Raw genomic sequence first — 27,860 nt, forward strand, 5'->3', positions numbered from 1 at the left:
CGGTAGCGCGAGCAGCTCCAGCTTTTGCTCACTCAGCAACCACCAAAAGGCTTAAAGGCCAGTCGCCCCTTGATTTACGACCATTACGACCGCCTGAACAAGAAGAAAACATGGAATTTACACCAGGACCAGCGGTACACCGAGTGCTGTGCGCGGATTGCGGTAAGCAGAGCTCTATATTCTGTTCTGTGGAAAAAGAGGCTGATCTCGACAAAGGTACACCGATTGTGCCCAATTCTGCCAATCTTTGCGTCGCTTGCTTGAGGAATACGTGAGTTAAGACTCAATAGCTGGTGTAACATCCAAACTGACTGTTATTAGCATCGATATCACGGAAGGTATCCCAAAACAAAGTGCGTTCGCTCATTCTAGAGGCAAGAGGACCGATTCTGATTTTGTTTACAGCATCTGTGGCCTTTTGCAGAAACTGTGAACGTTTCTTGTCACCTCCTGGAGGCTGGACAATTGCAAAACCCGAGTCTTCAGAACTCCTTGCCATTTGCTTGAAGAAATTGAAGGGATTGTCGAAGGTCAGGCTGACCGACGCAAGATTTATCTGGACGGAGCCCCACTCGAAACGGTTGAAGGTGGCTTTGACGATTCAGAAAGAGGTGAGCTTTATCTTTTAGTATACATGAAATTCCTTTAACACGCCCCAGGTCCTCACAAACACCATTCTCGAACAAACCTTCGAGATCGAATACCTCGTCCAGTATGGACAATGCCCCGACTGTGCACGATTGGCTGCGAAGAACACCTGGAGGGCGATGGTCCAGGTTCGACAAAAAGTGTCGCACAAACGAACTTTCCTCTTCCTCGAACAGCTAATTCTCAAGCACAACGCACAAAAAGACACCATTTCGATCAAGGAAGTCCGCGACGGCCTCGACTTTTTCTACAGCACGCGTAGTCATGCTTTGAAGATGGTTGAATTCTTGGGTGGTGTCGTACCTATTCGGTGCGCTTTTTGCTTCCTTTCTTGTACTGCCTTGTGCTAACAAGTGTTTTTTTCAGATCGAAATCCGCAGAACAGATTATCTCTTCGGATACTCATACCAGCACGGCCAACTTCAAGTACACATACTCCGTTGAGATCGTTCCTGTGTGCAAGGACGATTTGGTTTGCCTACCGCTCAAACAAGCGAGATCGCTCTCAAACATCAGTCCGTTGACGCTCTGCACGCGAGTCGGCAACTCGCTGCAACTCCTCGACCCTTCCACCCTCCAAACCGCTGAAATCCCCGCCACCCTTTATTGGCGCAGTCCATTCGACTCTTTAGCGGCTGTGACCGACCTCGTCGAATTCACCGTTCTCGACATCGAACCTGACAGGACGAAGACGAGGGGCAAATGGGTGATGGCGGATGCCCAGGTTGCGTTGTCGGGTGCCTTCAAGTCGTCGAAACACCGACATGACGATAGTATGATGATGGATTACGAAGGGAACGGCGGAGCACCTACGATGATCTTCCACACCCGTACCCACCTTGGTGCGATCCTCCAACCGGGCGACAGCGCGATGGGCTACTACGTATCCAACAGCAACTTCAACTCGGACGCGTTCACAGAGCTCCCGAGCGACCGGATACCCGACGTCATCCTCGTGAAGAAGGCGTATCCCAACAGGAGGAAGAAGCACAGCAACAAGGCTAGGAACTGGAAGTTGAGGAGTATCGCCAAGGAGGCTGGTGAGGACGGCGATACTGGCGGTGCTAGGGGTGCCATTGGCCGAATGGGCGGACGAGATGCGAAGAAGATTGAGGAGGACTACGAGTTGTTCCTGAGGGAAATCGAGGAGGACCCAGATCTTCGGGCCGCAGTCAACCTTTACAAGGCGGATGTCAAGATGGACACTACTGACGGTGCTGCCAAGACCAGGAAGAAGGGAGGACAGTACTCGATGGATGTGGACGAAGTTCAGGAGTCGACGGATGATGACCATGACGAGAATGAGGCTGACTTCCCCGAGATTAAGATCGAGGAGTTGTTGGACGAGTTTGACGAGATGACGTTGAATGCGGGTGAAGGAGTAGAAGAGGAGACGCCTGCCGCCAATTGATGAGGCTTGGTATAGTCGTGTCTGGAGTTCTGCTCCGTAGTCGAGAGGCTCATCATGTATGTTTTTTTCATAGTCTGAATCGAGATCAGAGTCACGGTGTAGACACTGGACCTGGCCAAGAGCTGTCGCGGTTTTTGAGAGACTGATAGAGGCAATCTTAGTTCCATTTTGTCTGTCGCGGATATTGCTTATTGCTGTGAGTACGTTTGTAGCGCTCGTCATCTCTGAAATGAGTGTCCAGATATGCCCCCATCAGTCCGCACCAGTTCGTTCTAGGTATGTCCCGCTTCTACGTTTGGTCTGTAACGTTAATCTTGTGTAAATCACAAATGTAAGCCCGTCGTTTGACTGTCTTTTTCTTCTGATTGCCCATTCTAGCCCTCGAAAGTCTTCTCAAGGGTGTCAATCATTCTTGTCCGTGCCGAGTCGAGGGCAGGCAAGTCCGCGGGCGCTTATCGTGCTGATGCGCCTATAAATGGTCAGTACCGTCGCGTTTTTGTGCCGAAACACAACCGTTGGCCAGTTCCATGCTACCAAAGTCTCGCTAAACCGTCTAGCCACGCTCTCGTCTTTTTCCCTTGCCTTGGCCCTTACCCCAGTTTTTCGATGTCTATCAGATGTTCCGAGGAATAGGGTTTCATAAACGCACAGGAGCACTCTACCTCCGGTCTTGAAATGTAGACGCGGTGTACCTCATCCCATTGTTCACCATCTGTCAGGCGGTGGGAGAAGGGGAAACTCTCTCTGACATTTGCGACCCTGATTAAAAATAGACAGAGCGGGTGGATGCGGCATAAAAACGCGGAGGAGGATGGAGGTTCTGTCGGCTCTGGTTCCAGTTCTACTTCCAGTCCCTTGCCAGATTCTGCTCTTTCTCGTCATGGTTGCTCCTATCTTTGCGTCTCTTCTTTCGGTCGCTGCGTTGCTTGGGAAGGTACGCGCTTTTCTATCGTGTGATGTCTGCTGCGTGTCTTATGTATCGTCACGAATTCAAGGCGAATGGTCATCCTCCTGCTCCCCCTGGGTCGTCTATCAAAGAGACCGTTGGGACTTGGGAGTATCGAGGGTGCTACATGTGGGTGTATTCATTCTTTCAGTTGGTGAAGCTATGCTTATTCATGAATTTATGCAGTGATTTTGGCCCACGTATCCTCAACTTCCGATTTGACGTCCCAGAAGGAAACACAGCTGAGCGATGCACGGCGCTATGTGCTAGCCACGGCTACGGCCTCGCTGGGCTCGAATACGGTTCAGAATGCTGTACGTCTTTCTTTCTCCCCTTCTTCCACATCCCTTCTCTACGATAGCTCATTCCTGCGCTAACTCTCACCAGGGTGCGACAACTACAACATCTACGGCACGCTCCCCGTCGTCGCAGACGGGCAATGCAACTTTGCCTGCCCAGGCGACGACACCGAGTGGTGCGGCGCGGGTAACCGTATGGTCCTGTACGAGAACACAGCTGCTACGCCTCCCAGCCCCAGCTCGTGCATCGACTGGCGTATCTGGACCACCTTCCAGAACGCCAGGATGTATGCCATTCCCAAGTCGGGCTCTGGGAGTGCAGAGGCGCTGTATAGCATTCCTTCGCGCGATTGGGTGCAGCTTGGGGGTGGGTCCCAGGTTAACTATCGGTTGATGACGGTATGTCGTCCTACTTCGTTTGGGTTTGTGAATTGGGAGGGGTGCTGAAGGGCCTTTTTTCTGACCTGGTGGTAGACGTGCCCTGCTGGATGCACCTGGACTGATTCCTTCAACATTGGAATACTCGATAACCGTCTGACCTCGTACGAAGCTAAGGGTGTAGGTGTCGCCGTTGGTGGAGGCCAGTCCTTCGAACGCTACCACCCTGCCGTGTCCAACGGACACCCCGGATATTGCGGCAAGGTGCGCGCTCTCTCTCCCTCTTACCCTTTCACGACGCATAGGAGCTAACGATACTCTCGTATGTCGTATGAATAGCCGAGCCCACTGTCCCCTCACGGAGGCTTCATTGGTTTCCCCCTTCTTTCGGTGAACGGTGACACCGATTCGTGGGCTCTGTGCCCCAACAACACTGCGAGTGGAAGACCTGACGTTGTTTACTCGCCTGTTTCTGGACACCCGCACTACGACCAGGCTCAGTGCACCGACGTCTACATCGAGATTAGGCCCTATATCATTAATTGGAGTAATTACGGTCCTCAGCCTTGATTTAGCTATTTCCCCTCCTCCTTCGTATCATTGGACACCTGGACTGACATGGTATCGTACGGACATGGTTGTTGTTTAGCTTGTGGTTTGTCTAGTGAACTTTGAATGGACTTCAATTCATGTTCAATACTGGGCGTTTCGACGGCGGGCATTCCATTGGGCGCTCTACCGGATCAATCTCATTCTGAAAACGTTTACGGCGACTGAACGGGCTCGATTCCGCCGCCAGGACTCAAGGCAAGCATATCATGCACCGACTGGATACAGGACTGGTCAGAGAAACGGATGTTGCCCGTTCTTTACATACTCTGAAAGAACCGGTTCCAAGCAGACCAGATAGGAGACGAGAATTCCCAAAGATGGTGGCGCTGCAGATGCCTATAAAAGAGGCCGTGGGCATGGCACTGGTGAAAGGAACCCTATTAGATTGCTACGAACCACAAATACACATGAATTGGTTAGGGGAAACCGCAATGAGAACAGGTCAGAAAGAGGACCATACTAGCCAGGGATTACCTCTTCATCCGAGCGTATCGGCGAAAAGGAGATAATAATAAGATGATAATGTTCCAGTAAAAGGAAGGACGACGCGAGTCCATATGCAAGATCCAGTCGGGGCCCCAACATCAAGCTGCGGCGTTTGCACCAGAATCCGAGGAACTGGAACCCTCGGCATCGTCGATCCTCTCCTCTGGGTCTAGCCAACTCTCCTCGACAGTCAGCTTGACTCTCCGCACGTACTCCTTCATGTTCTCCCGATAAAGTTGAGCGGCCTCCGCATTGGCCGGCGAGTTAGGGTTTGGGTCGTGGAGCAAGCTTTGTATGCTTGTCAGGATGGCTGCCACATCGTAAGTTGGGGACCATCGGTTCTGGAGGATGTCCAAGCAGAGTTCGCCGTTGGCGTAGACGTTGGGGTGGAACATGCGCGAAAGAAAGCGGACGGTTGGAGGTTTATTGGGGTAGGATTCGTCGAATGTAAGTGTCAGTTTGAATGTGCCGTCCTCGAAAGGGGTGTCACCTGGATGAAGAATGTGTTTAAAATCGGTGGTTTGAAACAACAGCCACTAGCACGCACCTGGCCCAAAGATGACAGCGTTCCAGAGCATGATGTTGTCTGGACATGGGCTGCCCGACACACCGCCTGGTGGATCTGTGGTGAGACGCTTGAAATCGCGAATCAACCTCCTCCTGCATGTGGTAGACTGGAGAAACCTGGTCAGGTGGCTAAACGGGCTTTAGAGGGTGACAACGGGCTTACCATCGTAAAAAGGCGTTAGATTAGGGTATAAGTCGTGTCCTTTTGTATAGTGTACAGTCCAGCAGGGGGCTTTGGACGACCCTGAGGCGATTTGCAAGGAGAACGTTGTGGTCGACGATCAAGAAGGTTGGCGAGCACCCTTCGCCCAACTAGGCAACGGTCAATTGTCTTTTGTTTGTCATGGAGCTACAACAGCTTCTAGAAAAAACACAGTCAAGCACAGCCTCTGCCGAGTCGGCGAACTCGACTCGATCTGACTCGCAGGTCATCTCGTTTCTGTTCACTAGGGGTTTTCTAAGATCTGAAGGGTAACGCCCGCACGTGACATTACTTGCGGGGCTTCATACCCAGCGCAGCATCAAAGTCATCAACATGTGCGCGACATGCTTTACATAAAGTGCACAGGACGGCCAGCTTGACTCCCCTGTCAGACTAGCCCTTGTCGCCACCATGGATCCAACAGCATTCAGCACTCTTCTGCTTGACGAAAGCCAGGATGTCGAGGCGCTTACAGCCAGGTTCTCTGCCAGGTTGAAAGACCTCGAAGCCAAGAAGGAGGAGACCGAACGAGAGCTGGACAGGCTCGAAGACGAGATCGACAGGACGAAGCGGCGCCTTGAAGAGCTCACCTCTTTGGACGGAAGTGATTACACCCAGACTCTTCCGGAAGAGATAGTTCGGGAAATATTCTCAGTGGCATGCGAGGGAGAGTGGATTCTGTTTGCGGAGAACTTGGGGAGGGATGACTCCAGCTTTCGACAAACGACAGCGGTGGCGTTGTCCCATGTCTGCAGGCGGTGGTATAAGATTGCTGATAGCTGCCCCAGGCTCTGGACGCGGCTGTCCTTGACCAACCTGGACGAGCTGCGCCCTGGGGGGTACGGAGAGGACGAACCACTGCCTTCATTTCTCGCCTTCCTTAAAGTTGTCCTACGTCGCTCGAAATCCCTCCCACTACATCTCACCCTCAATCCTCTTCCATGCTACGATGCTGAAGATGGTATCGGCTACTTCGGCTGGCCGCCATTTTGGGGGGTTCTCCTCGAAAGTCGTCACAGGTGGTCCAGTTTCGAGGCCGTTCAGTCAGCGGACCCTTTCGGGCCAAGCACCAATACGAACTGCATTTCATTCCCAGTTCTCTCCAACCTGAGGATACAACTCTGCGAACTTGATCAGGACCTTTCGTACCACTTCCCCAACCTCACCAACCTCTTCCTCGACAACGCGGTGAACGTCTCAGCCAAGACGTTCATCGGCTCCTTCCCTCGTCTAGTCAATCTCACGATATTCTCCCGCCTCAACCTCGGTCTTCCGAATGTATCCCCCGGGATTTTGTTCGATCTTCTGAAAGCCTCACCGTCATTGGAGACGCTTCGCTTGAATTTTGGCGATACAGGCCCAGATGTTGACCACGATGGACGACCCTTCCGTCCCATCACCCTCCCTTCCCTTCGAACACTCGAGCTGCAGCATTCGTACGCCGAGTTCTATGCATCCACCCTCCTACCCAACCTATCAACTCCAGTCCTGGAGAACATTGATCTCCTGGAGATCGCAGTAGCAATGGATCCGAACGCACTCACAGAATTCCTGTCACCCGCCAAAGTCCCTCGACTCAAGCAATTGCGCATCGTGATTGGGAATCCGTATTTCTTTGATGGCGACTACGGCGACCCTGAATGGGCTGGGTACCTCCAAAGCAACTCTCGTGCGGACTGGGTTAAATGGTCAACGGCCGTCTCTGGGGCGGGGTCGTTGGGGAAGAAGAAGAGGATAGTGAGGAATACCTTTACGAAGACAGAGCTCCCGCTGCTGGAACACGAAGTATTATACATGGACAGGAAGGATTATATGGAAGATCACATTGGGTGGTTACTTGCAGAAAAAGAGGACGACGATGAACCGGCTGGACATAGTGATGTTTGGGACCAGGTGTATGGAGATGAGATGGAAGCTCTCGAAGGAATTTTGGATTTATTCAAGACTAGCTTTACTGAAGAGGTAGCTAGAACGCTTATCTTCATATTATGATATGTTCCTTCACAACGTATATATTGATGATTGACTGTGGCTGCATATGCCGACTCTACGTTACATAGTCTGAAGCCACAGCGGAGAGAGAGATAAGATAAGATCCAGGAGACATCGGCACAATCCGCGCGCGGATCAATGGTGGCTACTCGTTTCGATTCTTCCTCGATTCTTCCTTCCAACGCTCAACTCCCAACCACCACCTTTTCCCCTATCATGCCAGGAGCCGAGCAACGGACGTCCTGGCTTCTCTAGTGCCCGCCGGGATGGCCCGTTAATGGTCCAGGTAATAGTGAAATAAGTCATTCATGACCTTGTGCCTTGGACTGACCGTTATTCTTTTATCAAGGTCGTCTTAACAAAAATTTGGGCTACATAATTCATAATGGCGGGGGTCTACCGCCACAACCTTGGAGATTCCGCCGTCCCGCGTTCAAGCGGTCAAAGATGCACAATGCATGACACGAGAATCTCGTTCCAGTTCCTGTCGACAGGCGCAGCACAGCGTCGATACCCCGTTCAAAACCACTCATGCGCTCAAGCCTCGATGCGACGAGATGTTGCGACGCTTATTCAATGGCGACCAATGACGACACTGCCACTCGTGTGGTCGTGCTCTCGGCCGAACGGGAGTGGAGATTTGAGTGCTCGAGACTGTAGGGTCGTCGTATTATCGCGCTCTCACAGTCAAGTGCTGACACCTGATCACTCTGCAGCACAGAACCGAGACAGTCGCCCCCGTTATTGCGAGGAACTCTCTTCCGGGTGCTCACTTGAATTTCCAGTTACCCCGCGTACGTCTTCTCTTCCCTCTCGCCCGGCCCATGCTCACTGACCGATGGTTGTTGACATGCAGTTGGGCACTCCTCACACTGAACCGTTCGACGCACCACGCTCATACGCGGGCTATAAGAGGCATCTCCAAAGCAGCTGGTCACGCAGCCATCGACTTTCCCGGAAGCCCCAGCCAGCAGCAGTTGGCGGGTGTTCCAACTTCCGCCTCACCTTCAGGGACGGACGGGGCGCGTCGTTAAGGCGAGGAGGGCCGTCCGGACATGTGCACTCAACTGATGGATGAAGCAACAGCCAGTCAGACACGACGCACACCAGTTCAGGCAACCTCGGATGGAAGGCCAGCCAAACGCCCCCGTCGGCTCGACAACCAACGACTCCGCCACCGATCGGTAACTGGGGCTCCGTCGCCAGCCCTGATTCCTGAAATCCTCGACCACGGTGAGATGGACAAGGGCCCAAGAGCTAGGCGGTGACACCACAGATTCGGGGGGAGATTGGGAGACCCTAAAATATAGCCTCGGTGGGAAGGGGAGCGTAAAGAACATCGACAATGGTATTAACGATTCTTGTTGGCTTCATAATTGCAGATGTAGCCGATTGGGATTCGGTGAGGGTTGTATGGCTGGCCGTGGCTTGTATGGAGCTAATTCTGGATTTCGAACGCAGGTTGGACGAGCGAAGAGGCTGCCTGAGCAGTTGGGTATGAACATGGCGCACTGCCACAGTCTGAGTTGGGAAGGTCCACCACTATAATGGTCGAACGCGAACGGACAAGAGGACCGGGTTCTTTGGGCTAGAACACAAAGTTGACAGGTGACATTGAGCGCTCTTTTCGAATGGCTAAATGAAAGTCCCCACCTAAAGAACAGCACGGAAAGGCTGCTGTGTACATGGAACGCATGTCTAGCGACCTTTGTCCGCCGAAATCGATGTCCATTAACGTCATCTTCTTCGGAGAACAACCCTTGAAGCCAGTGCAGCGACACATAAAAGACGACATTGCACCGTATCATTATGGCGGAAAGTTGGCCTCACTCGACGGACAAGGTCCTCGAGCTCATGCGCACTGGCCAGGCACTGGCATACCGACATCGCATCCTCGCAGCTGGTTGTCACCCTGACAGCCATTCTGACCCTAAACAGTACATTTCACCTTCACCGTTGCCGACATTGTGACCCGTAGGCGAGATACAGAGGCCCACCCTATGGAGGAAGCAGAGCGGGTTGCAAGGAAGCAGAGAAGGTTAGGGGAACTCAAACGGGGATTTTGGACGCGAAGGGGGACAATAATCCTGTCACGACGCGACTGTCGCGGCTAGTCACTTGGTTATGTCGTCTTTGGCGGTATCGCTATTCCACCCCAGTGAGAACGGATCAAGAAATTCTAAGGCATTTGAGTGAAATCTACTGATATCTGCGGAATCCCCGATCGATCCAAAGGATTCCGAAAGAATCCATGATTTTGCCGCGGTTCTGGACGATTTCTGGTGGCTTTCTACTACCTTTCCTAAAGCTACGATTGACTGTAGTAGAGTCTTACAGAATTTGGAAGAATGTCAATACCGATTTCTTTCAGAAACTGGCAGATCCATTCGGAATTGGGCTCATTCAGAACTCGTGATTCTGACAGAATTGTTAAGAAAACATACGATTACAATAGTATTTACCCATTCACAATACAGGGAATGCTACAGAAATGCCCGGAGAGAAACAGAAAGCCCAATATCTTGAATGGTTCAGAAAAGGTGAGAAATTCCTTACTTCTTTCGGTCTTCGGTGGTCTTTCCCTTCTTCGCGGCTGCTTTAAGTTCGTCGAAACGCGCGTAGCAAACCTATATCAAGAATGAGAAAACGGTTGAGAGCAAAGAAATCATAGACGTATCTGCTTCGCCTCTACATCAAGCTTCTTCCAGTAAGATTCGAATTGTTTTTTCGCGCTCTTTAGCACTTGAGAGAGACAGATAAGCGGCGGTGACGCGATGGAAAGGTTTGACAATACTCACAGGTGACAGTGGGTTAAACTGCAGGAATTACAAGTCATTAGTAGACTCATTACAGATGCGAGAGGAAGGCAGAGGATGCACGTTACACTATTGCCTGCGCCAGACGACCCTGGGCTCGACGAATTTGCGTTTGGCAATCCAGAGGTCGAGGAACCGTCGTTGGGCGTTCCGGGGGTCGAGTGCTCCAGACGTTGGAGAGCCGTTGCTGGTCGCTCACGAGCTCGCTCCAGAGTTGTTGATTGCTCCAGACGTCGGGGTGCCCATGCCATAGTTAGTCGTTCCAGAGGTCGAAAAAAGTGTGTACTGTCAGATAGGAAGCTGGGTCTAGGGAAAAGCCATTCAAAACGCAAAGAATAAGAGCGAGATAGTAAATCAAAAAAAACTGTTCAAGGCGGGGTTAAGTAAGATAGAAAAGGTGAATATTACAAGGTATTCATACAGTATTGGGGTTGGTAGAAGAGGTACAAAGGGAGGATGGTGGTGGTGCAATACAGAATCGCGCGCGTCGGTACCTCTGTCTACACTGCGACAGCTTTGTTTGTTCGTATTGACGTGACCTTCATGCATGTCGTCCACATCCATACCTTCTCCGTCACGTTGTCCCAGAGCCCTACTAGTATCGCACGCACGCCCCAGTAATTGCCCCAGTTCCTTTTTGGTGGCCCACTCAGCAAATGATTCGACCGTGGGCTGCTGGTGTCGTGGGGTAAGACCCATATTTCTTCTGGTGGTCCTGGAGGGTCCTTGGAGCTTTAGGAACACCTTTTCTTTTACTACGAGATTCGACGTTTGGAGAGGCTGTAGGCATTGACAAAGTGGTGTATTGGAAGGGGAGCGAAAAAGAAAAAAATGCGAGCAGCCGCGCTCTCAGGTAGAGGATTCCCACAGGCACGTCCAAGTTCAAGCAGCCAGAATCGTACATGAGAAATCATTCGGAATTGGGTTGGGACTCTTACAGAAATGCACCAATCTTGCCTCTGTTTCAGAACCGATCGATTTTTTTCTGACTCCCGCCTTTCGCGTTCCGTTCGCTTCAGATCGATTCAACCAAATTCGGAAGGAATTCTGTTCCGCTTTTCACTGGGATTCCACACCAAGAGAACTGCGACCAGCGCGTCGGCTCAAGAGACGGACCTCCTGTCTTAGAATTGGAAGGAACCTTGAAGGATGTACTGACTTTGGACTATCAGTTGACTAACATGGCCTTGTGAACCGTCAGCAAATGTGGTGGAACATAAGGTAGGTGGTGGAATACAAACTGTCACTTGTGGCTTTAGCAGCGTCCGTCAACACGTCGCTCAGCGCAGACGACCTAATGTAGAGGCTCAGAGCTCATCCAAGGTCGTAGGCCTTGTTGGTCCAATTGTCGGTGTTGGGTCGGGATCACATCTGCGGTCTCCCAGGCTGTGCGAAACGGAGCGCTGATGCCATCAATTCCTTCACAGCCAAAGCCCCAACCCTTTGTGTTGGCTTTTTGTTGGCTTTTTGGTCTTTTTGTATCTGCTTACACCGCGTTCTCGCAATCTCGCGAAGTAAGTCCCATCCGTCTTGTTTAGAGGGATGTCTGATGTCAACATTTGTTGTGCTATTTGCCCTCTAGATCTAATGACTCGCTAGATGCGCCGTGGTGCTATGGCGCCTTCGCGGGTCTTTGTGGGTCCTGCGGTTTCTGCACTTGTGCGACCGGAAGCCTGGTCCTCTCTGCTTTTCTCCATTGAAGAATGGCCTGGAGGCGTCGAGATAACCATTAAAACGGTCTTCTCTTGGAGGGAGTCTTCCTGCTGAGGTTCTGTCCAAGACATTCAAGGACGCCTACCATAGCGAAGTCACCTGGATCAGAGCCTTACTCGATCCTACTCCGCTCATTGGAACTGCTATCTCCTTGAAGCAAGCCTCGAGATGTTGCAAGGGGGTCTCACTCTTCTATCCACAGTTCTGGGCTTACGTTGGCATACTGTACATCGAGGGATAGCGAAGCAAGGTGCGCCAGGACGCTACCAGACGCTATGCAAACAATCCCCCAGCTCTCCCTAGAGCTCCTCATGGCCTCCGCCTTCACGTACTGGCGCTTCAGAGTGTGAAGGAGCTTATCTTCCGTGGGGTGTGACGCGCCGGTGCTCCACCGAGCGTTGAATCGAGCTCACGAGGCTCCAGCTTCTAACTAACGACGGGTCAATAGAGCCGTCCTTTCCATAGGGACTGCTCACTGAACCCTGCGTGTCGCTCGCCAGGACGTCATTTACTGGGGACCATCTGCGACATCTCCTTAAAATCTTTCCAACACACCGCGACCCAAAACATTACGTACTATCTTATTCTCAGTCAACTCTTCGAATTTCGACAATTCCCATTCACGAGGCAGTCGGTCCGCCTCCCCCGCCCGCCCATTCTGGAGGTGTAAGACCACATTCTAGGTTGCTTGGAACATGGATAGGATTCTTAAGCGTGCTTGGTACCTCCAGTCTGAAGACGTTCCACTTCTTCCTTTACCCCTCCGAAGTCCTCGATTTCTCGGCATCCGCCTTGTCTCTTATCGAATTCCTATCCCATGCTCGAACGTTGGAGGAAACGGCCTTTTTCTACTGTTTGCGGGATTCCTTTTTGGAGGCAGACCCCACCCAATCCGGATGTACTCAGGTGCTATAGAACCCGCGACCTTGCACTCGGCGATTTCCATAAAGCAATGGGCGTCAACAAAGATCATCGCACAATCTCCAGCCTCTTTTCTTCCTTCCAGCACTTCCCTTCTCGTGTCGAGGAGTGGCCAGAACACTTTTGGGGCGACTTGGTCGGATTGTTCCATGGTTGTGCACCCAGACGTCAACCCCAAACATTGGACTGGCTCTGTGCGCTGGGCATGCTTTATAGTTGACTTGATATGAACGGCGTTCGCTTCCTCGAAGACGTCAACACGATTGTTGACGTCCTTTCAGATCCGACCCTTCCTGGATTGCGATCCCTTTATATCATAAACTAATAAAGTCTGTCGTCCCCATGCCGCAACCTTTGTCATTCCGTTTCCAAGTGGCACATCGTGCCCTGCAATTTCAGTTGGACCATCTGCCTTCCACCGCGTACCTTATATACAGGGTCCGCCACTGAGGGTGCACCTTGAAACACGCCAACCAACATGTCACCACGAACACGACGCGTACGCCGCTCCTGCGAGAACCTCCCTCCCAGACCGTGGAAGTCATGGTCTCCTCCATCTACTCCATCCAAGCCTCGATCGAAACCACCATCCAAAAGCAGCCCTCCGCGTGTTCGAGTTCCTCTCGGCGATACCAGCAACGATGCCGACACATCCTCCCAGATCGTGCGATACGCAGGTCGACCACGACCCGCCTCCATCGAAACCATCCCGATCGAGCTCCTCTCCGACATGTTCTCGCAGGTGTGTGGGCGAGATCCTAAAATCAGGCTCGTCGCAGCGGGCCACTCCTCGAGGACGCCGGCGTCCGTCCCCCCAGCCCTCGTCCTGACCGGTGTCTGCAAAGAGTGGCAGAGCGTCGCGAAACGAATGCGGCAGCTCTGGACGAGGGTGGAGGTGGACTTCGATGGCTTTGGGGACGTTCCAGTAGATCAGGTACAGGCCTTTATCGCAGCTCTCGAAGATATCCTTCAGCGATCGCATCCTCGACCTCTCCGACTTACTCTCCACGGGCTGAACACCGAGCTTCCTTCGCACCATTTGGCGGCAGATGCGATACTGAAGTTTGCTGACCGCTACTCCCTCCTCGTTTTGGATGACTCGTACCTCGTCGCTGAAAAAGATCAGACTTCTTTGACCCACTTGGTCGTGAGGAACCAGCAGCCGGGGAAGACGATTCAGATCCCCGCTCCAAACCTCACCCACCTTTCCCTGTACAATGTCCCCGGGGACAATTTCGGGTGGATGAACCTCGACTACCCCAAGCTCACCCACCTCTCCTTATTCTACCCTTCAGACTTGAGCGTGGACCGCATCCCCACAGCGGAACAGCTCAGCGACGTCCTCCAGACATTCGCCAAGTCCTTGATCGTCTTTCGGGCGAACCTGAACTCGAGGTGGTTGCTGGAAGGATTATCATCGCACAACCGCTACTGCATCGAGCTCCCCAACCTCCACACCCTCGAACTGCAACACACCCACCTCCCTTTCATGCACGCCGGACTCCTCTGCTCGCTTTCCACGCCCAAGCTCGAGTACTTCGACCTCTTCTTCCCCTCTGAGGAGGAGGTCGACGTTTCGGGTGAGGATGACGAAACGGACAGCGTTAACATTGACGTCTTGATGGACTTTTTCCAGCACGAGAGTCGGTCTGCGCTCAAGCGCTTCCGGATCTGTTACGGCGACTCTCTAAAGTTCCTCGACCCAGAGGACGAGGACGAGGTTCGCTATGCGGGGTACCTCGAGAGCGGATCCCGAGGCCAGTGGGACCGGTGGGGAGCGGTGTTTCGAGGTGGACTATCATGGGAAGAGAGTGAAATTGCTTTGCTGGATCTTTGTCGGACCCTTAGGGTTCCTTCGGACTTTCGTCAGAGGATGGCTGGGGAGGAAGGATACTATGAGGACTTCATCACTCGCTTCATTGACACGACTGTGGAAACCGAGACGGAGCTCACTCACTCCCCTGGAAGCCTTCTCGGTGAGTGGGAGCTGGACCAGTTGATGTGGCTCTTCCAGTTGATGGAGTTCTGGTGTGAGGCTCCCGAACGGTCGATCTTGATTGTAGTGTAGAATTTATGCGTTCATTTTCATTTTTGGTTAGGTAGTTTGATGGACATTTAGTTTATTTAAAGTATCGCTAGGTAATACATGTGTGTGAAGGGAAAAAAGAGGTACTTTAGGCACCTCACAAAGCAACTATCTTAGCGAAGTCGTTTGGTATTTTACTAATGGCAGCCAGGAATGCCCAGGTCGTGAGCATTGGTAGGGGGAAGTCCGACCCATCCTCTCATCGCGTTGATGATGCTGATGTCACGGTGGGGTCTGGTATATTTGCCGGGGACCATGGTGTAACCGCAGGCATTGGCGACGTATGCCTGGTCGAAGCCGATACCCCTGCAGCCGGAGCGGGGGAGGGTACCGGTGTAGTGGGTGTTGCAGTCGCTCAGGCCGTCGGGGAAGCCGTTTCCGCCTTCGTGGCTGAACATGTAGGAAGACAGGAGGAGCTTGATGTGCCAGTCGTGGTCGCGGCGGGAGAAGAGGTTAACGGAGAAGTGGCGGTGGGCGCCGACGTTCTTATCCTTGATGAGAACGGATCCCTTGTCGCCCATCCAGCGGGGTGAGGAGCCCTAGGAGAGAGTGGTAAGTGATTTGATGCGAGGGTCGTACGGGGGATGATAAACTCACCTCGTGCTGTTGGTCGTGATCATCGTTCTGGACGGCGAAGCGGGAAGGGGGGAGGATCCAGTGGCCGCAGATAGGCATGCTAGCGGGGTAGTCTAAGGAATTGTAAGAGTCTGATAAGGCTTGTTGAAGTTAAAGCAGCACATACCAGAGCTCCAAATCTTGACCTTCTGGATATCGTCGTTGCCGAAGCCATTGGCCCGCAGTCTATTGTCGAAGTTGGTGTACCAGCTGTACTCTCCACCACCACAGGCATTCAGCTGCGTTTCACCACCGATGATAACTTCCATCCAGGTGAGGAAGTCAGCCGGCAACGATCCGCCCAATTTGTTCTTCACTCGCCCGAGAATCTGAGCCATCTCGTTGGGACCAATGTGCTTGGCAGCGTCGACCCGGAACCCAGAGAAACCGATGGAGATGAGGTCGACGAGGAAGGTCGCAATTCGGTCCTGGACGTAGGGCTTGGCGGTGTTGAGGTCGGTGAGGCCGACGAGCCAGCCGCGGGTGATGAGGAAGCCGTTGTTCCAGTCGTCGATGCCGCGCTCGCAGTGGAAGTCGGTAGGGCCGAAAGGGACGGCGGGGAACTCGAGGGTAGGGCGGGTACCGGTGAAGGGGTTGATGAGGTAGGTGTTGCCATTGGTGTAATAGGGGGAGTAGTCAGTCGCGTTGCGGCCGCTGTACAAGCTGCAGTCAGTGTTGCGGTGGTTCTGGACATCTGCTCAAAACGGTCAGAGAACACCTTGGTTAAAGAAGACGCAGAAGTTCATACCGTTGCCTTGACCAGACATGTGGTTGATAACTGCGTCAGCATAGACTCGAACACCATGACGGCGGCAGGAGTTAATCATGCTGCGGAGCTCAGCTCGAGTACCCATTCGGCTGGTCAACCGGTAGGATACAGGCTGGTAGCTAGGGATGGTTTATGAGTAAATGGAGAGCTGAAATGTAAGGAAGTGGTACTTACACCTGATACCAAGGGCGGAATTGGGTGTCGGGCTCGTAGTGGTGGGAGCCCCAGACGTGCTCGGTAGGAGGCCAAACCTTGACACCCATGTATCCTAGAGGGGAAAGGTCAGGACAACGCTACCACCAGAGGATCCAGGGGAACACGTACCAGCCTTGCCAAGGAACTCGCACTCCTTCTCAATATCCTTCCAGGGCCAGCCGAACAACTCGACGATACCACCCTTCTGGCCGTTGTTGAAGTTGCTCTGTGCGGCCGACAGAGACTGGTGCTGCCAGAAGAAGTTGAGAGGCTCGAGAACAAGCTTCTTGCCATCTGAGCTGGTGACAGTAATGGCCAGAGTTCCTTGAAGGCTGCTATCGACTTCGAAGCTGGGGGACGATTGCTCGACGCCATTGAAGCTGTAGGTGAGCTCAGCGCCCTCCTTGTGCACAGCGTTGACGGTGACGACTGCGCTGGTGCGGCCAGAATTGTACTGAATGTTGGCATATCCGACGAGGTGGCTGTAGTCCTGGAAGGACTCGAAGTAGGCGGGATCGCCACGAGGAGGGGTTTGCCAGCGGCGACGTTCGGAGGAGGCAACCATCTCGGTGTTTCCACCGTTGCAGTTATCCCAACCATTGAAGTTGCTGCATCCCGAAGGGGGGTTGGCAGGCGCTTCATAAGGTACGTTGGAGGGAAGGATAGCGGGGAGGTTGGCAGGCCCAGTCGGCGCAGGGCCGGGCGGGCTAGGGTTGCCACCTCCGGGAGGACGAGAGATCTGGTGGTTCTGGTAGTTGCCGGGGTCGTAGTAGGTCTGACCGGAGACGACGTAACGGATGTAGAATTGAGTAGCGCCAGGAGCCCGACCAGAGAAAGACCAAGTTTCGAAGTTGTTAGAACCGGAGGAAGAGTAGGTAGCAGCTATGGTTTGAGAGTCGCTCCAGGTGTCGCCAGACGCCCAATGGACAACGACTACCTTGGAGTACGCGATGTTTTGGACCTGGGAGGTGAGCAATATCTGGTTAGTGTGAGTTTCGATAATGCAGGTTGTTGTCGACATACATTGATGGTCCCAGAGAGAACATCGTTGTCATACGAGTGGTTGATCAAAGAGACCTGGGGTGCACGCTTGACATGTCGCGTGTCAGAAAGCGGCATCGCCGGCGAAGCTGAGGCAAAGCTGAACACCAGCCCAAGGAGGGCGAAGGAAATCGACCACAGCTGCGGCAACTTCATGTTCGGCTGCCCTGCTGAATGCAGATTGAGGCACTATCCCAGCCCTTTTATACCTACTATCGTTCTGCTTACCTCAACCTCTAACTTTGGAGAAAACATAAAAGCGACCGTGTAAAGCCCTGTTCATGAGGATATCTGCAAATGGGGATTTCAGAAGGCCGGACGTTGACTCGAAAGGAGGTGGCTCGAAGTTCGAAGTCGATCCCCTGGTTCTTTACCTTGGCATCGATGAGAGACAGCGCTGCGTTTGCCCGTTTCTGAACATAGCCACGACCTTTCGGTAACCATATTCCGTTTTGGATGACCTTGTGGGAGGACGATTGTAAGTTGGACTGGATTGTCCAAAGTCCGGTTGCTTCTTGCCTTGATTGAATTCCACGTTCCCTCCTACGCTTCGCTTCCATGTCGTAAGAATGCAGTCAAGTTGAGCTGGAAGCAAGAGACCTTTTGCCTACATTTTACCGAGAGCGAGTTCTAGAGAGTTTAAAAGGTTCGAAACGAAGTGGCTGGCAACTTGCAAGTGATGTCACGACTGTTCTGCTCTAGGCTCGGCATCAGAAGGATCAAAATCAAAAAACAGCAAGATGTCCATTAAGAAGATATGCGGTTGAAAACCGTGAACTGATATGGACTGTGGGGTTTTGAATTGCGATTTCTATAACAGAATTCCACCAACGTAAATAACGTGGTGAATGCGGGGGTGGCGAACCTGGGGTATGTGTGATATGAAGGGGCCTGTCAATCTAATCCCAGTCGTGGCTTTTGAGAGGTGTAACGCGTTGTGATGACATCGATAGGCAACGATATGGATATGAGCAACATCCACCAAGCCGTAATGGTGGTTGGCCAATCCCGATGACTTCTTGTCGTCCGAAGTTTTTTTGGAAAGGCCTACCCACACCGACCCACACCCGTGATAACCAAGGAAACCTATCCGCTGCCATCCGACATTCTACTTCTTCTTCCTCTTGGGTATTTCTTGCTTATTCCCTGTATCACCTCTGTGCGCTCGCTCAAGACCGCAGATGCAAGTAGACCGCACGGTGGTGAAAGTGCCGGGGGTACATTGTCCCAGATAGGAAATGTTCGGACCCAAAGAAGCTTTGGATTCGCCGAAAATGGGCATGGATCAGCCTTTTTTCATGTGTTTGATTTTGAGGTCGGGTCATGCGACCAAGCGGTTCAAGGGAGAAGGAGGAGCACAGAGGTTCTCCATCTCCAGGGATATAAGAAACTTTAGCGGCCCCCTCCCATTCTCCCACGACGATCGTATGCCAGTTGCAACTTGTACAATAAAACATAGCCAATGTCGCGTTGGTCACCTTGAGCACCAAAAGGCGTAAAGAGTGACAGTGACCGGTGGCTAAGCGAAGCGTCTTTGCCACGCAAACTCGTTTCGAAGTGGAGCAACCTGTGATGCAAGCGCTCGGTGAAGCTACAATGAAAATAGTCGAAGAGCTCCATCGATGAGGTGTGCTCTCCAGATTCGAGAGCTATAAACACGCGCAATAGAGGACTTGGACTCGTGTGGATTGACTTTTACCGAGAAACGTCCGGAGGGCTCACTAAACACTTCTTTCTTCTTCCACATAGCGTAAGCGTCGAGCGAGCGAGTCGGGCTTATCTGGAACAAGGTAGAAGTGTGGACACTGGCATGGCCAAGAGGTAGTAGGATTCGGGTACTTACCACACCCACCTCGAGCTGTTCTAGGGAAAGCAAAATCCATTTTCTGGGCTCTCTGACGGCACCGCCAGGGAGGGCTTTTTGGATGGACTTTGGAGAACCGCGGTCTGTGAAGATGTAGATTCCATACCCCAGACTGAGACGTTCTGGAGAGGGCAATATGCTATATGCCCCATGGCTGAGTTGGTTACAGCGTCCGACTGTTAGCGACTTTGGTTGGCAGACTATCGGAAGGTCGTGAGTTCGAGCCTCACTGGGGCAGATTAAGTATCGCGAAATTTCTTTTTTTGTCAGATCGTTTTTTCTCTGGTCTTCCCCTATCGAATCTCGACATTCGAGGCTTGGTGCATGAAGCGGATCTACTTGTTACACTGGTATACACTCAACTCTATGCCGACTTCCATTCTCCTCGATGTCCACCTATTTTTTTTCTTGCGCCGAGACTGTGCTCGACGATTCCGCTCCCTTTCCGGTCCCCCAGCATGATTTCGTTGAGAAAGAAAATAGCATTGGTATAGCCTTTTAATTAACCCATAAATCACATCACAGTTGTTATACGTATCATAGCTCATCAGTAGGTCGAGCAGCTTCAGCTTCGACCGAGGTCGCACTCGATGGCGCAGCCTCCTCTTCCACAGTCTCTTTAGGCTCTTCCTTCTTCTCCGGAACGGCAGGCTCCTCCTTCGTCTCGGGGACGGGGGAAGATTCTTCCTTTGTCTCTGGCTTGACTTCCTCAGGCTTAGCAACCTCCTCAGGCTCAGTATTGCTTGCACCAGCGAGAACGTTGGCGTCAGCAGTCGAGAGACCAGAGCTAATCTTGCCCTCCTCCGCCAAGCGACGAGTAAATCTGGCAATCTCCGCGTCGTACTCTTCCCATTCGGGGATCTGTCGGGCCCGAGAGAGCTTGGGTTCTTTCTGTGGATAGAGTGAGTAAAAAGGACGGAAGGTTGGGGTGGATGGCACGTACAGTGAGCGGGTTCTGGCAGAGATCGATGGTCTTGGCCCTGTGAAGTCGGTCCTTGCTACACCAGGTCTCGCACTGTAGGATGATCGTCAGTTGGCGTACGAACTGAATAAGAATTGTAACTTACCCAGAGCCAGTCTTCGTCGAGTGAGAACTTGAAGAAGGTTAAACAATCATAGCGAAAGTACGGGACGAAATAGGACTTACAATAGGAACTTGGCGCTGGAGGTTGTTGGGCAAGTCTATCGAATGGTCAGCACAGTAATCTCAATCGGTGAGTATGGAGACCCTTACCTTGGTCGAGGTTGGCCAACGAGCCAGGATCAGCGGACAAAGCCTGGTACTGTCCACGGAGGATATCCTATAACACAAGTCAGTCCCATACTCCCCCAAGAAACACGCGCTCCACATACTCCTGCAGCCATCTAAAGAAAAACGCAAACGGGTCAGTCCACATCCAGACACGAAGAACAAAAGACACGTACATGTCGGAACCTAACAAGGTCAATCACATAGAGCGCACTAATATGGTACGGCTTGCCCTGCAAAAAGTCCTTCCAGTAGCCCGTCTTCCAGAACCTGAAGCCCTCCATCTCCTTGTTATCATCGCCCATCGGAGTATATCCATAAGGCGCTCCCTGCAAATCAAGATCAACGAGCTCCTTCAAATCCGCTCGAACAATCTGATCAGCGTCGACGAAGATGACCTTCTTCAGGTCCATGGGGAAGAGAACGTCGAGGAAGAGGATCTTGTACGCCCAGATGATGCGTTGTTTCTCGGTTTGGGCGCGGAGCCAGGATGGCCAGCGGTAGGTCACGAGTTCGTAGTCGAAGTTGTACTCTTTGGCGAAGTGGGGGATGAATTCCTGTAACACGGAGGTCGGTCAGAGTTGGATAAAGGGGAAAGAGCTCAGGAATACGACTTACGAGGAACGACGGGGACAAGAAGTTCTCGATGAACCAGAACTTGACGGTGGACTTGGTGTTCTTGAGAACGCTAAGAATCATGATGGAGGCAAATCGCTGGGAGACCATGAATACCCCGACACAAACTCAACAAAAGCCAATCGCTTACCTCGTAGAGCAAGCCAGAAGCAACGGTGAAGATATTAATCTCAGCCTGCTCCTTGACGGGAACAACACCAGTCTCCTTGCCCTTGAAGATCGACTTGACCCTACACCAAATTACCCATCGTCAGCACATCACTCGCCTGGCACCCATAGTCTCAGAGAACCACTTACTTGGTCGAAATATTCTCCAACACCCCACTACTCGCCTTATCCTCCTCAAGCACATCAACCTTCTCCATGCCAGGCTTCCTCTTCAACCTCGGGAACAACGTCACACCCTCAAAGTCAGTCAACGCAACCTGGTTCCCAACCTCATCAACACCAGGACTATCCCACCCAAGCCCACCAACACTCTCCATATCATAAATCTTCCTTCCATTGCCCTCGCGGATCTCCAACCCGTATACACCAGGGTTCAATCGGAACTGGAAGTAGCCGAGGTTCGCGACGACGAGGGTGTCCTGGACTGGAACGGCCTTTTCTTCCTTGCTAGGATCAGAGGCGACGACTTGGAGTTGGACACCGCGGGGTGGAGTCTGGGTGGCGGTCTCGCGGGCGTGGCCTTCGAGGATGAGCGCGTCAAGCGAGAACACGGCCTTGAGCGACTTGTCTTCGGGGAAGAGTTGGGTAAGTTGGATGTTGTCGAGGTCGTAGCGGGATTCCTTGGGTCGTACGAGCCACGAGGCTGGGACGTCCATGGAGAGGGTGTAGATGGGATCGGTGGGGAGTCCCTTGAATTGGACCTTGGCGGGATCCTCGCGGCTGCGACATCGTTTCGTTAGTTCATTGTCTATTTGAAACGAAAAGAAAGGGATTGGACTTACCTCCAGAAGTTGAACAGGATCTGAGGCTCCAAGCATGATCGGTAGAACCGCTTCACGGGCATCTACAGCAACAAGGGACAGTCAGCCACACGGCCACCAGACCAAGCAAGCGTCTACGAACCTCCTTGTAAGTATCAGGGTTCAAATAAACCTTGATGTACACGTTGGCGGACATGGAGAGCCACCTCATGATACCAGCCCACTTTTGACCGGTGGGGCTCAAGGGATCGACGAGGAAGGTGAGATAGTACAGCGCATATTCGCGATCTCCAAACTCGAATGAACTGTCGTAACAGACTTTAGTCAGTTTACAGGGGGCAGAGGACGGAACAAAGCACGCACGTATAGGTATCATTCAGCTGCTCATAGTTGCGAGTCCTAGGTCGCGGAGGTGCGTCGAACAAACCGGCCTGGCTCGGGTCTGGGATCTGGGTCCACGAGATAATAGACGACGCGAGATAAATCGCATCAGCGAACTTGTCCCTGCTTCCCAAGTCAGCATCCCGCTTCATGCGGCCGTACACCAGGGGGAAGACTCACTTGTCCTCATTCAACGATCCAGCAACAGCGTTCAAAGCGCCCAAAACAGGTCCAGTCCTCTTGACAGCTTCATACTCCTCCAAAGCCTCAAAGTCACTGACGCTAAAGTCATTGACGGGGATGGGGCCAATAACACGACCGTTGATGATGATAGCAGTTTCACCAGGCTTAACACCCGCCTCGCGCGCAAAGATCCTGCTTCGCTTAAGGTAGCGTCTAACCTCCTTCTTGTCCACCTCTCCAGGCTCGGAACCGAGGAGCTGGGTGATGGCGACTTTGCTCGACAAAGGCACCTGCTTGTCATCTCCAGAGGAAACAGGCGAGGAGATGTCGACGTTCAGGGCTTTGGCGACGATGCTGGGAGAAGCAGCCTTGAGAGCCTTCTTGGTGACCAGCTTGGAGACGAGAGCGTTGGCGGACTCGTCCTTGACTGCGGCCCATTCCGCGGGGTTGGGAACGAAAGTGATCCTTGACTGCGACTTCTCGCTCTCCTGGAAGGGTTCTGAGTCCATGAGAAAGACAACCAGAAGCGGGTTGCACATACCACAAGCTTGAGCGCCTCCCTAGCAAGCGCCAACCCAGCCTCACTCTCAAAGTCTCCAACAATGAAAGTGGTGAAAATCGGGGTCTGGATCTGCGCGTTCTTGGGGTACACAAACGATTCCGCGCCAAACGACATTTCAGCCTTGGTGTGCAGAGCGTCGGGGAGGTTGACGACCTTGAGGTCCTTGTGCGACGTGGGGAAGATGTAGCGGTTCCTCCTCTTGTTGGTCTTGGGGAGGTCGTACCAGTAGTCGCCCATGCCCTTTTCCTTGAGGATGTCGTCCTTGAGGACACCTCGATAGACCTAAGCGGAGTGTGTGGTCAGTTAGGAAGGGGGAATGAAATTAGGGAGAGAGTTTACCTGTTCCATGAGGAACTGCTGCTGCTCCATACCACCCTCTCTGAGATGCTTCAAGAAGGTCTGCGATAGCCATAGCTCGTTAGCAGAGCGCAAACTTGACGACCGACCATCCACATACCTGATCAAAGACGATGTGCTTGCCGTTGAAGAACGCGTGTCCAGTGGGTCCAGTGGCGAGCGTGGTATCAAGTCGCTTGTGGTAAGCCTGGATCTTGTCCTCCAAGCCCTCAGCCATAGCCTTGCCCTCGAGGACCTGTTTGAAGGGGAGAATCTTCTTCTCGGGATCCTCTGTCTCGAGAGCAGAAGCGATTTGGTTGAAGCCTTCTTCAATGGCGGACCAGCGGACGGGAGGGATCGGGTCGTCGGGTTGCAGATCGTGGACGGCACCCTAGGCGGACGGTAAGCAAATGTACAACTAATGTAGCAAGAACAGACTTACATTTCGTAGAAGCTCAACAGTCTTCTTCTTGCCAAAGGTCTTGGTGGCGTAGTAGAAGAGTCTGGCCATCTTCTTGCCTGGACGGGAACCGTAAGTATTGCGATGCCATCCAGAAGACGCCCTGTCCACTCACCATCCTCAGTCTCAATAATGGGGGCGACCGCAAATCGGAATGGCATGCCACGCTCAATGATGTTGGAGACAGGGCCTGCGATAAAGTTGAGGCTAGTGACTTGGGAAAGGTCGAGAGCGAGAATGACGTTGAACAAGTTAGCCTTGATGTTGGGGAATTGACCAGGGTACATGGGTCGAATGAGCTGCATGGCCGTTGTCAGCACAGTCCAGAGGACGGTAAACTCGGGAACATACCTCATGCAAGCTAGGGGCCCAGTTCGAGTACCTGGAGTCTTTCTCGATGTCGTTGAAGTAGAAGACGACATCTCCGCCCTCCTGCCTGTCACTGGCGTCGAAAAGCGCGTCCGAGGTGTCTCGGTGAGCAGCGCTGATGATGGGGTGGGTCAGCACGTCGAACGCTTGCTCGCGCGACAATCCCAGACGAGTCAAGCTGAGCATGAGGTCCCGCTCCTTCCTGAGCATTCGCAACAGGGGGAGAGCCTCGACGTCGTAGTTCTCGACGAGGGCGCCGTTGAGCCAGAACATGTTCACGCCGCCCTTGGCCTTGACGCTGTTCTCCTTGAGCTCCTCGACGATGCTCTCGTTGGCGACGACGCGGCGAGCGAGCGAGGTGGCGTACTTGGGGAAGTCTTCAGCCAATTGCTGGAAGATCTCCATCGGGGCGTAGCCCTCGGAGATGACCTGAATGGCTTGCGCACCCAAACCTGTGAGGAACCCTTTAGTCCAAGTCAAGAGATAGAAAGGAATGCATTATACATACCTGCAAGTTCCTCCTCGGTAAGAGGGACAGTCGCGTTAGGGGCATCAGGCTTCTCAGGGTGAGCTTCGATCAAGTCGAGGACGGGGTCATAGGGTCGACCCCAGCCATTATGCTGGGCCACGGAGTTCTCTTGCTGGAACCGGTCGTCAAGGGCGAGGTAGTCCATCTTCTTCAAGTCCAAAGCGACACCATATCCGCTGAGGACGTTGGGCTCCCTGGGCTTGTCCGAGGGCGGGGGAGGGACATAGCGAAGGACGTATTCCACACGGGCATCTTCCTGTCGGGCGAGGTCGTAGAGATGGGAGTGCAGGGCCCGGAAGTTCGGAGAGGCGAATTGGGCGTAGAGGATCGCGGTCCGGGGTGGTTTCTCAGCAACTCGGTCAGGTGGTGGGTAGATATGGTCGAACGACAAACTCTGGGGTCGAGGATATTTCCTACCATGGGTAAGTCAGTTTCCGGAATGTGGGTATTGAGAGAGAAGTCACATACCCGTCTCCAATAGGATCCTTGGCGGTAAGCCGGGTCAAGGTGTCGACGTCGCAAACGACCTCGCCATACCAGTCAACCCAAGAGCCACATTCGTTGCCCTTGGTGTTGTTGACATAGTTGGTGTAGTAGTTGTAGAACGCCTCAATCTTGGGCGACGTGCTGTGCAGAGCCAGGTTGGCCTTGAGGTTCGCAATCCATCCGGTCGCGAGGTTGAAACCTCTGGAAATTCCAAGCTCGATGGCGGCCTTGTAGATGTCCTCTGGGTTGAGTTCCGTGTTCTTGGGAACGGCGGTTGGGTCGGTCAAGGCGTCGAGGAATGTAAAGTATTCATAGGGGTTCTCCAATGCAATCGACTCACTACATAGACGTCAGTACTGTTTCAAGGGCGAAACAACGACGAACTCACAGAATCTCGTGCATAAGCGGCGGTGCCGGCCATGATGTCTTCAACGAGATTTCAACCTGGGGAATCTCGTCTGCCGCAGACAGCGACAGAGCCGCTGCGGCCAAAAGCAACTGCAGACCACGCTTCATGAAGCGATGTTCTCCGTAGTTGTTAAACCCAGCAGTTAGGAGCAAAGGGACATATACTTGTTGTGTGGAAAAAGGTTGAATTCGGGTCTTGAAGTATCTAAACCAAGCTGGCTATTGGACACGTCGTCGGCACGTCGCGACCTTCTCACACCAATCTTATCAGATACTTCGGGACCTTTGTGATCGAGAATCCCTTGGTTCCGTGATGGACTTACCATGTAAAGTCCGTTGAAATGTCAATACGCAGAGTATTCGGATAATTTTCGCATGAGGATGAGAGAGTTTTCGAGCTGCTGCGAGACTATCGCTACAGCGGTTGGAAGAGATTTCATTAACAACGAAGAACAATCTTAAAATAAGAGCAAGTTATCGGCCTACCGGGCTGACATCTGGACTCTTGACGCTCAACTGCAGGGTTTGACCATCCTCAGAGAAAGCTAACCACACTTTTCAAAGTTCTGGAGGCATGGATAAAGTCCGTCAATATTCGTCGCCCCGTGACCTTTCTCCACGGCAAGAAGGTGTAAGCCAAGGCGGCACAACCAATTGAAAGAAGAGACTAGGGAGCCTTGGGAATACGCATGCTGTCCTTGGTACGTCCACCAATCATCCCAAGAGTCGGAAAGAAAGCTAGCGAACATCACAATACAAACCCTTTTAAACGAATGAGATGAAGGAATAGCAGAAGTGCGCTTCTGAAGCCCCATTCTTCCTTCAGGCCGTCTCCTGCGCGAACTTGAAACGACCGTCAATAACGACCCATACGAATCACGATGCGAAAGGGAATTTACTGCGCGCTCCTGGCCTCTAGTACGTCTCCTCCTTTGCATCCGGGGTAGTGTGAACAACGCTTACCAACACGCCTCCCTCCACAGGCCTCTCCGCCGTCCTTGCCCACGGAGACCCGCAGGTCGTTACCGTCTATGATATGGACCCCACCCCCACCGGCACCGCCGAGACCTACCTCGCCTCCGGGACATTCCTCGGCGTATCCCCCATCGCCGTCGACCAGGAAGGCGCAACCGTCTACGTCGCTACACGTGTCAACTCCCTCGTCTACGTCGAGAAGGCCGACCAGACGTCGACGCTGTTGGCCACCCCGACCACCACTGAATGTAAGTCCCAGTCGCTCGGATTCGGGCATTGACAAGTGTTATAAGAGGATTTACCAATAATGTCTTTGTTTTTGTCGCGTAGACACGTTCCGCGCGGACGCTTCGCGGTACTACCACGCCTTCCCCACCACACGCGGCACCGTTTCCGCGGAGGATATCACAGAGTGCTTCTACGAGGACGACGGAAGCATCAAATGCTCGCACAAAGTCGTCGTCGATAACAACGGCCAGCCTTCCACCGCCGTTTCCCATCATACGACTGGCACCCAGCGACCCATTGCCACGATCAGCGACGTTGAGAACTTGGCGCTGCCTACTGAGGGCGCGGATGAGGATGACGGAGAGGAGAGCGGTGCTGTCAGGGGAAGGGCTGGTGTTGTCGGGTTGGTGATTGCTGGTTTGGCCGGATTGCTTTTGTAAGTAAGTCGGCGGCTGGTTCATGATGTGACCGGACAGAGGTGGTAGTGAGACAGTTTTTAGATATCCCGAGTGCGGTGTATTAGTAGCCATGACCCATAGCCCTCGTGCGTTTCTGTAGCGCTTTCAGT

At 52.8% G+C, this 27,860-nt stretch overlaps 11 protein-coding genes and 1 non-coding gene across 12 annotated transcripts; 8 read left to right on the plus strand and 4 right to left on the minus strand.

Annotated features, from left to right (window-relative positions):
• Positions 1 to 110: 110 nt before the first annotated feature.
• Positions 111 to 2,059, plus strand: CC1G_08560 (60S ribosomal export protein NMD3; the record flags this gene model as incomplete). Its single annotated transcript, XM_001832558.1, has 6 exons — positions 111 to 162; positions 217 to 271; positions 322 to 353; positions 406 to 611; positions 660 to 958; positions 1,015 to 2,059. 6 exons carry the CDS (start codon positions 111 to 113, stop codon positions 2,057 to 2,059), a joined length of 1,689 nt encoding a protein of 562 aa, XP_001832610.1.
• Positions 2,060 to 2,939: 880 nt separating this feature from the next.
• On the plus strand, positions 2,940 to 4,252 carry CC1G_08561 (hypothetical protein; the record flags this gene model as incomplete). The annotated part of the gene is made up of 6 exons (XM_001832559.1): positions 2,940 to 2,993; positions 3,055 to 3,134; positions 3,192 to 3,319; positions 3,393 to 3,703; positions 3,779 to 3,946; positions 4,022 to 4,252. 6 exons carry the CDS (start codon positions 2,940 to 2,942, stop codon positions 4,250 to 4,252), a joined length of 972 nt encoding a protein of 323 aa, XP_001832611.1.
• Positions 4,253 to 4,657: 405 nt separating this feature from the next.
• On the minus strand, positions 4,658 to 5,620 carry CC1G_08562 (ubiquitin-conjugating enzyme E2 2). The gene is made up of 3 exons (XM_001832560.2): positions 5,511 to 5,620; positions 5,328 to 5,454; positions 4,658 to 5,270 (listed from the first exon to the last, which is right to left on the minus strand). The coding sequence occupies exons 1-3, from the start codon at positions 5,511 to 5,513 to the stop codon at positions 4,879 to 4,881; spliced, it is 522 nt and encodes a 173-aa protein (XP_001832612.1). The 5' UTR covers positions 5,514 to 5,620; the 3' UTR covers positions 4,658 to 4,878.
• Positions 5,621 to 5,960: 340 nt separating this feature from the next.
• CC1G_08563 (hypothetical protein) lies at positions 5,961 to 7,581 on the plus strand (the record flags this gene model as incomplete). The annotated part of the gene is made up of 1 exon (XM_001832561.2): positions 5,961 to 7,581. One exon carries the CDS (start codon positions 5,961 to 5,963, stop codon positions 7,539 to 7,541), a length of 1,581 nt encoding a protein of 526 aa, XP_001832613.2. The 3' UTR covers positions 7,542 to 7,581.
• Positions 7,582 to 8,117: 536 nt separating this feature from the next.
• On the plus strand, positions 8,118 to 9,457 carry CC1G_08564 (hypothetical protein; the record flags this gene model as incomplete). Its single annotated transcript, XM_001832562.2, has 5 exons — positions 8,118 to 8,197; positions 8,263 to 8,335; positions 8,628 to 8,725; positions 8,924 to 9,036; positions 9,201 to 9,457. The coding sequence occupies 5 exons, from the start codon at positions 8,118 to 8,120 to the stop codon at positions 9,455 to 9,457; spliced, it is 621 nt and encodes a 206-aa protein (XP_001832614.2).
• A 392-nt stretch (positions 9,458 to 9,849) lies between these two features.
• On the minus strand, positions 9,850 to 10,608 carry CC1G_08565 (hypothetical protein; the record flags this gene model as incomplete). Its single annotated transcript, XM_001832563.2, has 3 exons — positions 9,850 to 9,859; positions 10,098 to 10,168; positions 10,393 to 10,608. The coding sequence occupies 3 exons, from the start codon at positions 10,606 to 10,608 to the stop codon at positions 9,850 to 9,852; spliced, it is 297 nt and encodes a 98-aa protein (XP_001832615.2).
• A 580-nt stretch (positions 10,609 to 11,188) lies between these two features.
• CC1G_08566 (hypothetical protein) lies at positions 11,189 to 12,549 on the plus strand (the record flags this gene model as incomplete). Its single annotated transcript, XM_001832564.2, has 7 exons — positions 11,189 to 11,210; positions 11,559 to 11,578; positions 11,688 to 11,745; positions 11,785 to 11,871; positions 11,957 to 11,992; positions 12,273 to 12,320; positions 12,536 to 12,549. 7 exons carry the CDS (start codon positions 11,189 to 11,191, stop codon positions 12,547 to 12,549), a joined length of 285 nt encoding a protein of 94 aa, XP_001832616.2.
• A 920-nt stretch (positions 12,550 to 13,469) lies between these two features.
• On the plus strand, positions 13,470 to 15,059 carry CC1G_08567 (hypothetical protein; the record flags this gene model as incomplete). Its single annotated transcript, XM_001832565.1, has 1 exon — positions 13,470 to 15,059. One exon carries the CDS (start codon positions 13,470 to 13,472, stop codon positions 15,057 to 15,059), a length of 1,590 nt encoding a protein of 529 aa, XP_001832617.1.
• A 155-nt stretch (positions 15,060 to 15,214) lies between these two features.
• Positions 15,215 to 17,952, minus strand: CC1G_08568 (alpha amylase; the record flags this gene model as incomplete). Its single annotated transcript, XM_001832566.2, has 7 exons — positions 15,215 to 15,616; positions 15,675 to 15,766; positions 15,820 to 16,346; positions 16,636 to 16,729; positions 16,786 to 17,617; positions 17,680 to 17,733; positions 17,926 to 17,952. 7 exons carry the CDS (start codon positions 17,950 to 17,952, stop codon positions 15,215 to 15,217), a joined length of 2,028 nt encoding a protein of 675 aa, XP_001832618.2.
• Positions 17,953 to 19,705: 1,753 nt separating this feature from the next.
• On the plus strand, positions 19,706 to 19,799 carry CC1G_20181. The gene has a single exon. It is a non-coding gene; the product is annotated as a tRNA-Asn (tRNA).
• A 299-nt stretch (positions 19,800 to 20,098) lies between these two features.
• On the minus strand, positions 20,099 to 26,197 carry CC1G_08570 (hypothetical protein; the record flags this gene model as incomplete). Its single annotated transcript, XM_001832568.2, has 22 exons — positions 20,099 to 20,452; positions 20,505 to 20,576; positions 20,629 to 20,655; positions 20,709 to 20,743; positions 20,796 to 20,862; positions 20,987 to 21,367; positions 21,429 to 21,524; positions 21,577 to 21,676; positions 21,744 to 22,334; positions 22,397 to 22,458; positions 22,518 to 22,680; positions 22,739 to 22,879; positions 22,937 to 23,427; positions 23,481 to 23,783; positions 23,841 to 23,900; positions 23,959 to 24,228; positions 24,280 to 24,356; positions 24,413 to 24,596; positions 24,649 to 25,118; positions 25,175 to 25,608; positions 25,664 to 26,020; positions 26,070 to 26,197. 22 exons carry the CDS (start codon positions 26,195 to 26,197, stop codon positions 20,099 to 20,101), a joined length of 4,863 nt encoding a protein of 1,620 aa, XP_001832620.2.
• A 773-nt stretch (positions 26,198 to 26,970) lies between these two features.
• Positions 26,971 to 27,732, plus strand: CC1G_08571 (hypothetical protein; the record flags this gene model as incomplete). Its single annotated transcript, XM_001832569.1, has 3 exons — positions 26,971 to 27,007; positions 27,073 to 27,312; positions 27,395 to 27,732. 3 exons carry the CDS (start codon positions 26,971 to 26,973, stop codon positions 27,730 to 27,732), a joined length of 615 nt encoding a protein of 204 aa, XP_001832621.1.
• Between the last annotated feature and the right edge of the window lie 128 nt (positions 27,733 to 27,860).

The sequence above is a fragment of the Coprinopsis cinerea genome (genome assembly GCF_000182895.1).
Source record: "Coprinopsis cinerea okayama7#130 chromosome 9 map unlocalized cont3.9, whole genome shotgun sequence".
In the NCBI taxonomy this organism is placed as follows: domain Eukaryota; kingdom Fungi; phylum Basidiomycota; class Agaricomycetes; order Agaricales; family Psathyrellaceae; genus Coprinopsis; species Coprinopsis cinerea.

Excerpts from the sequence above, each read along its gene's own strand:
- CC1G_08562 (XM_001832560.2), bottom strand. Across the intron at positions 5,271-5,327 it reads CGCTGTCATCTTTGGGCCAG|GTGACACCCCTTTCGAGGAC; the intron begins GTGCGTGCTAGT and ends TTCTTCATCCAG.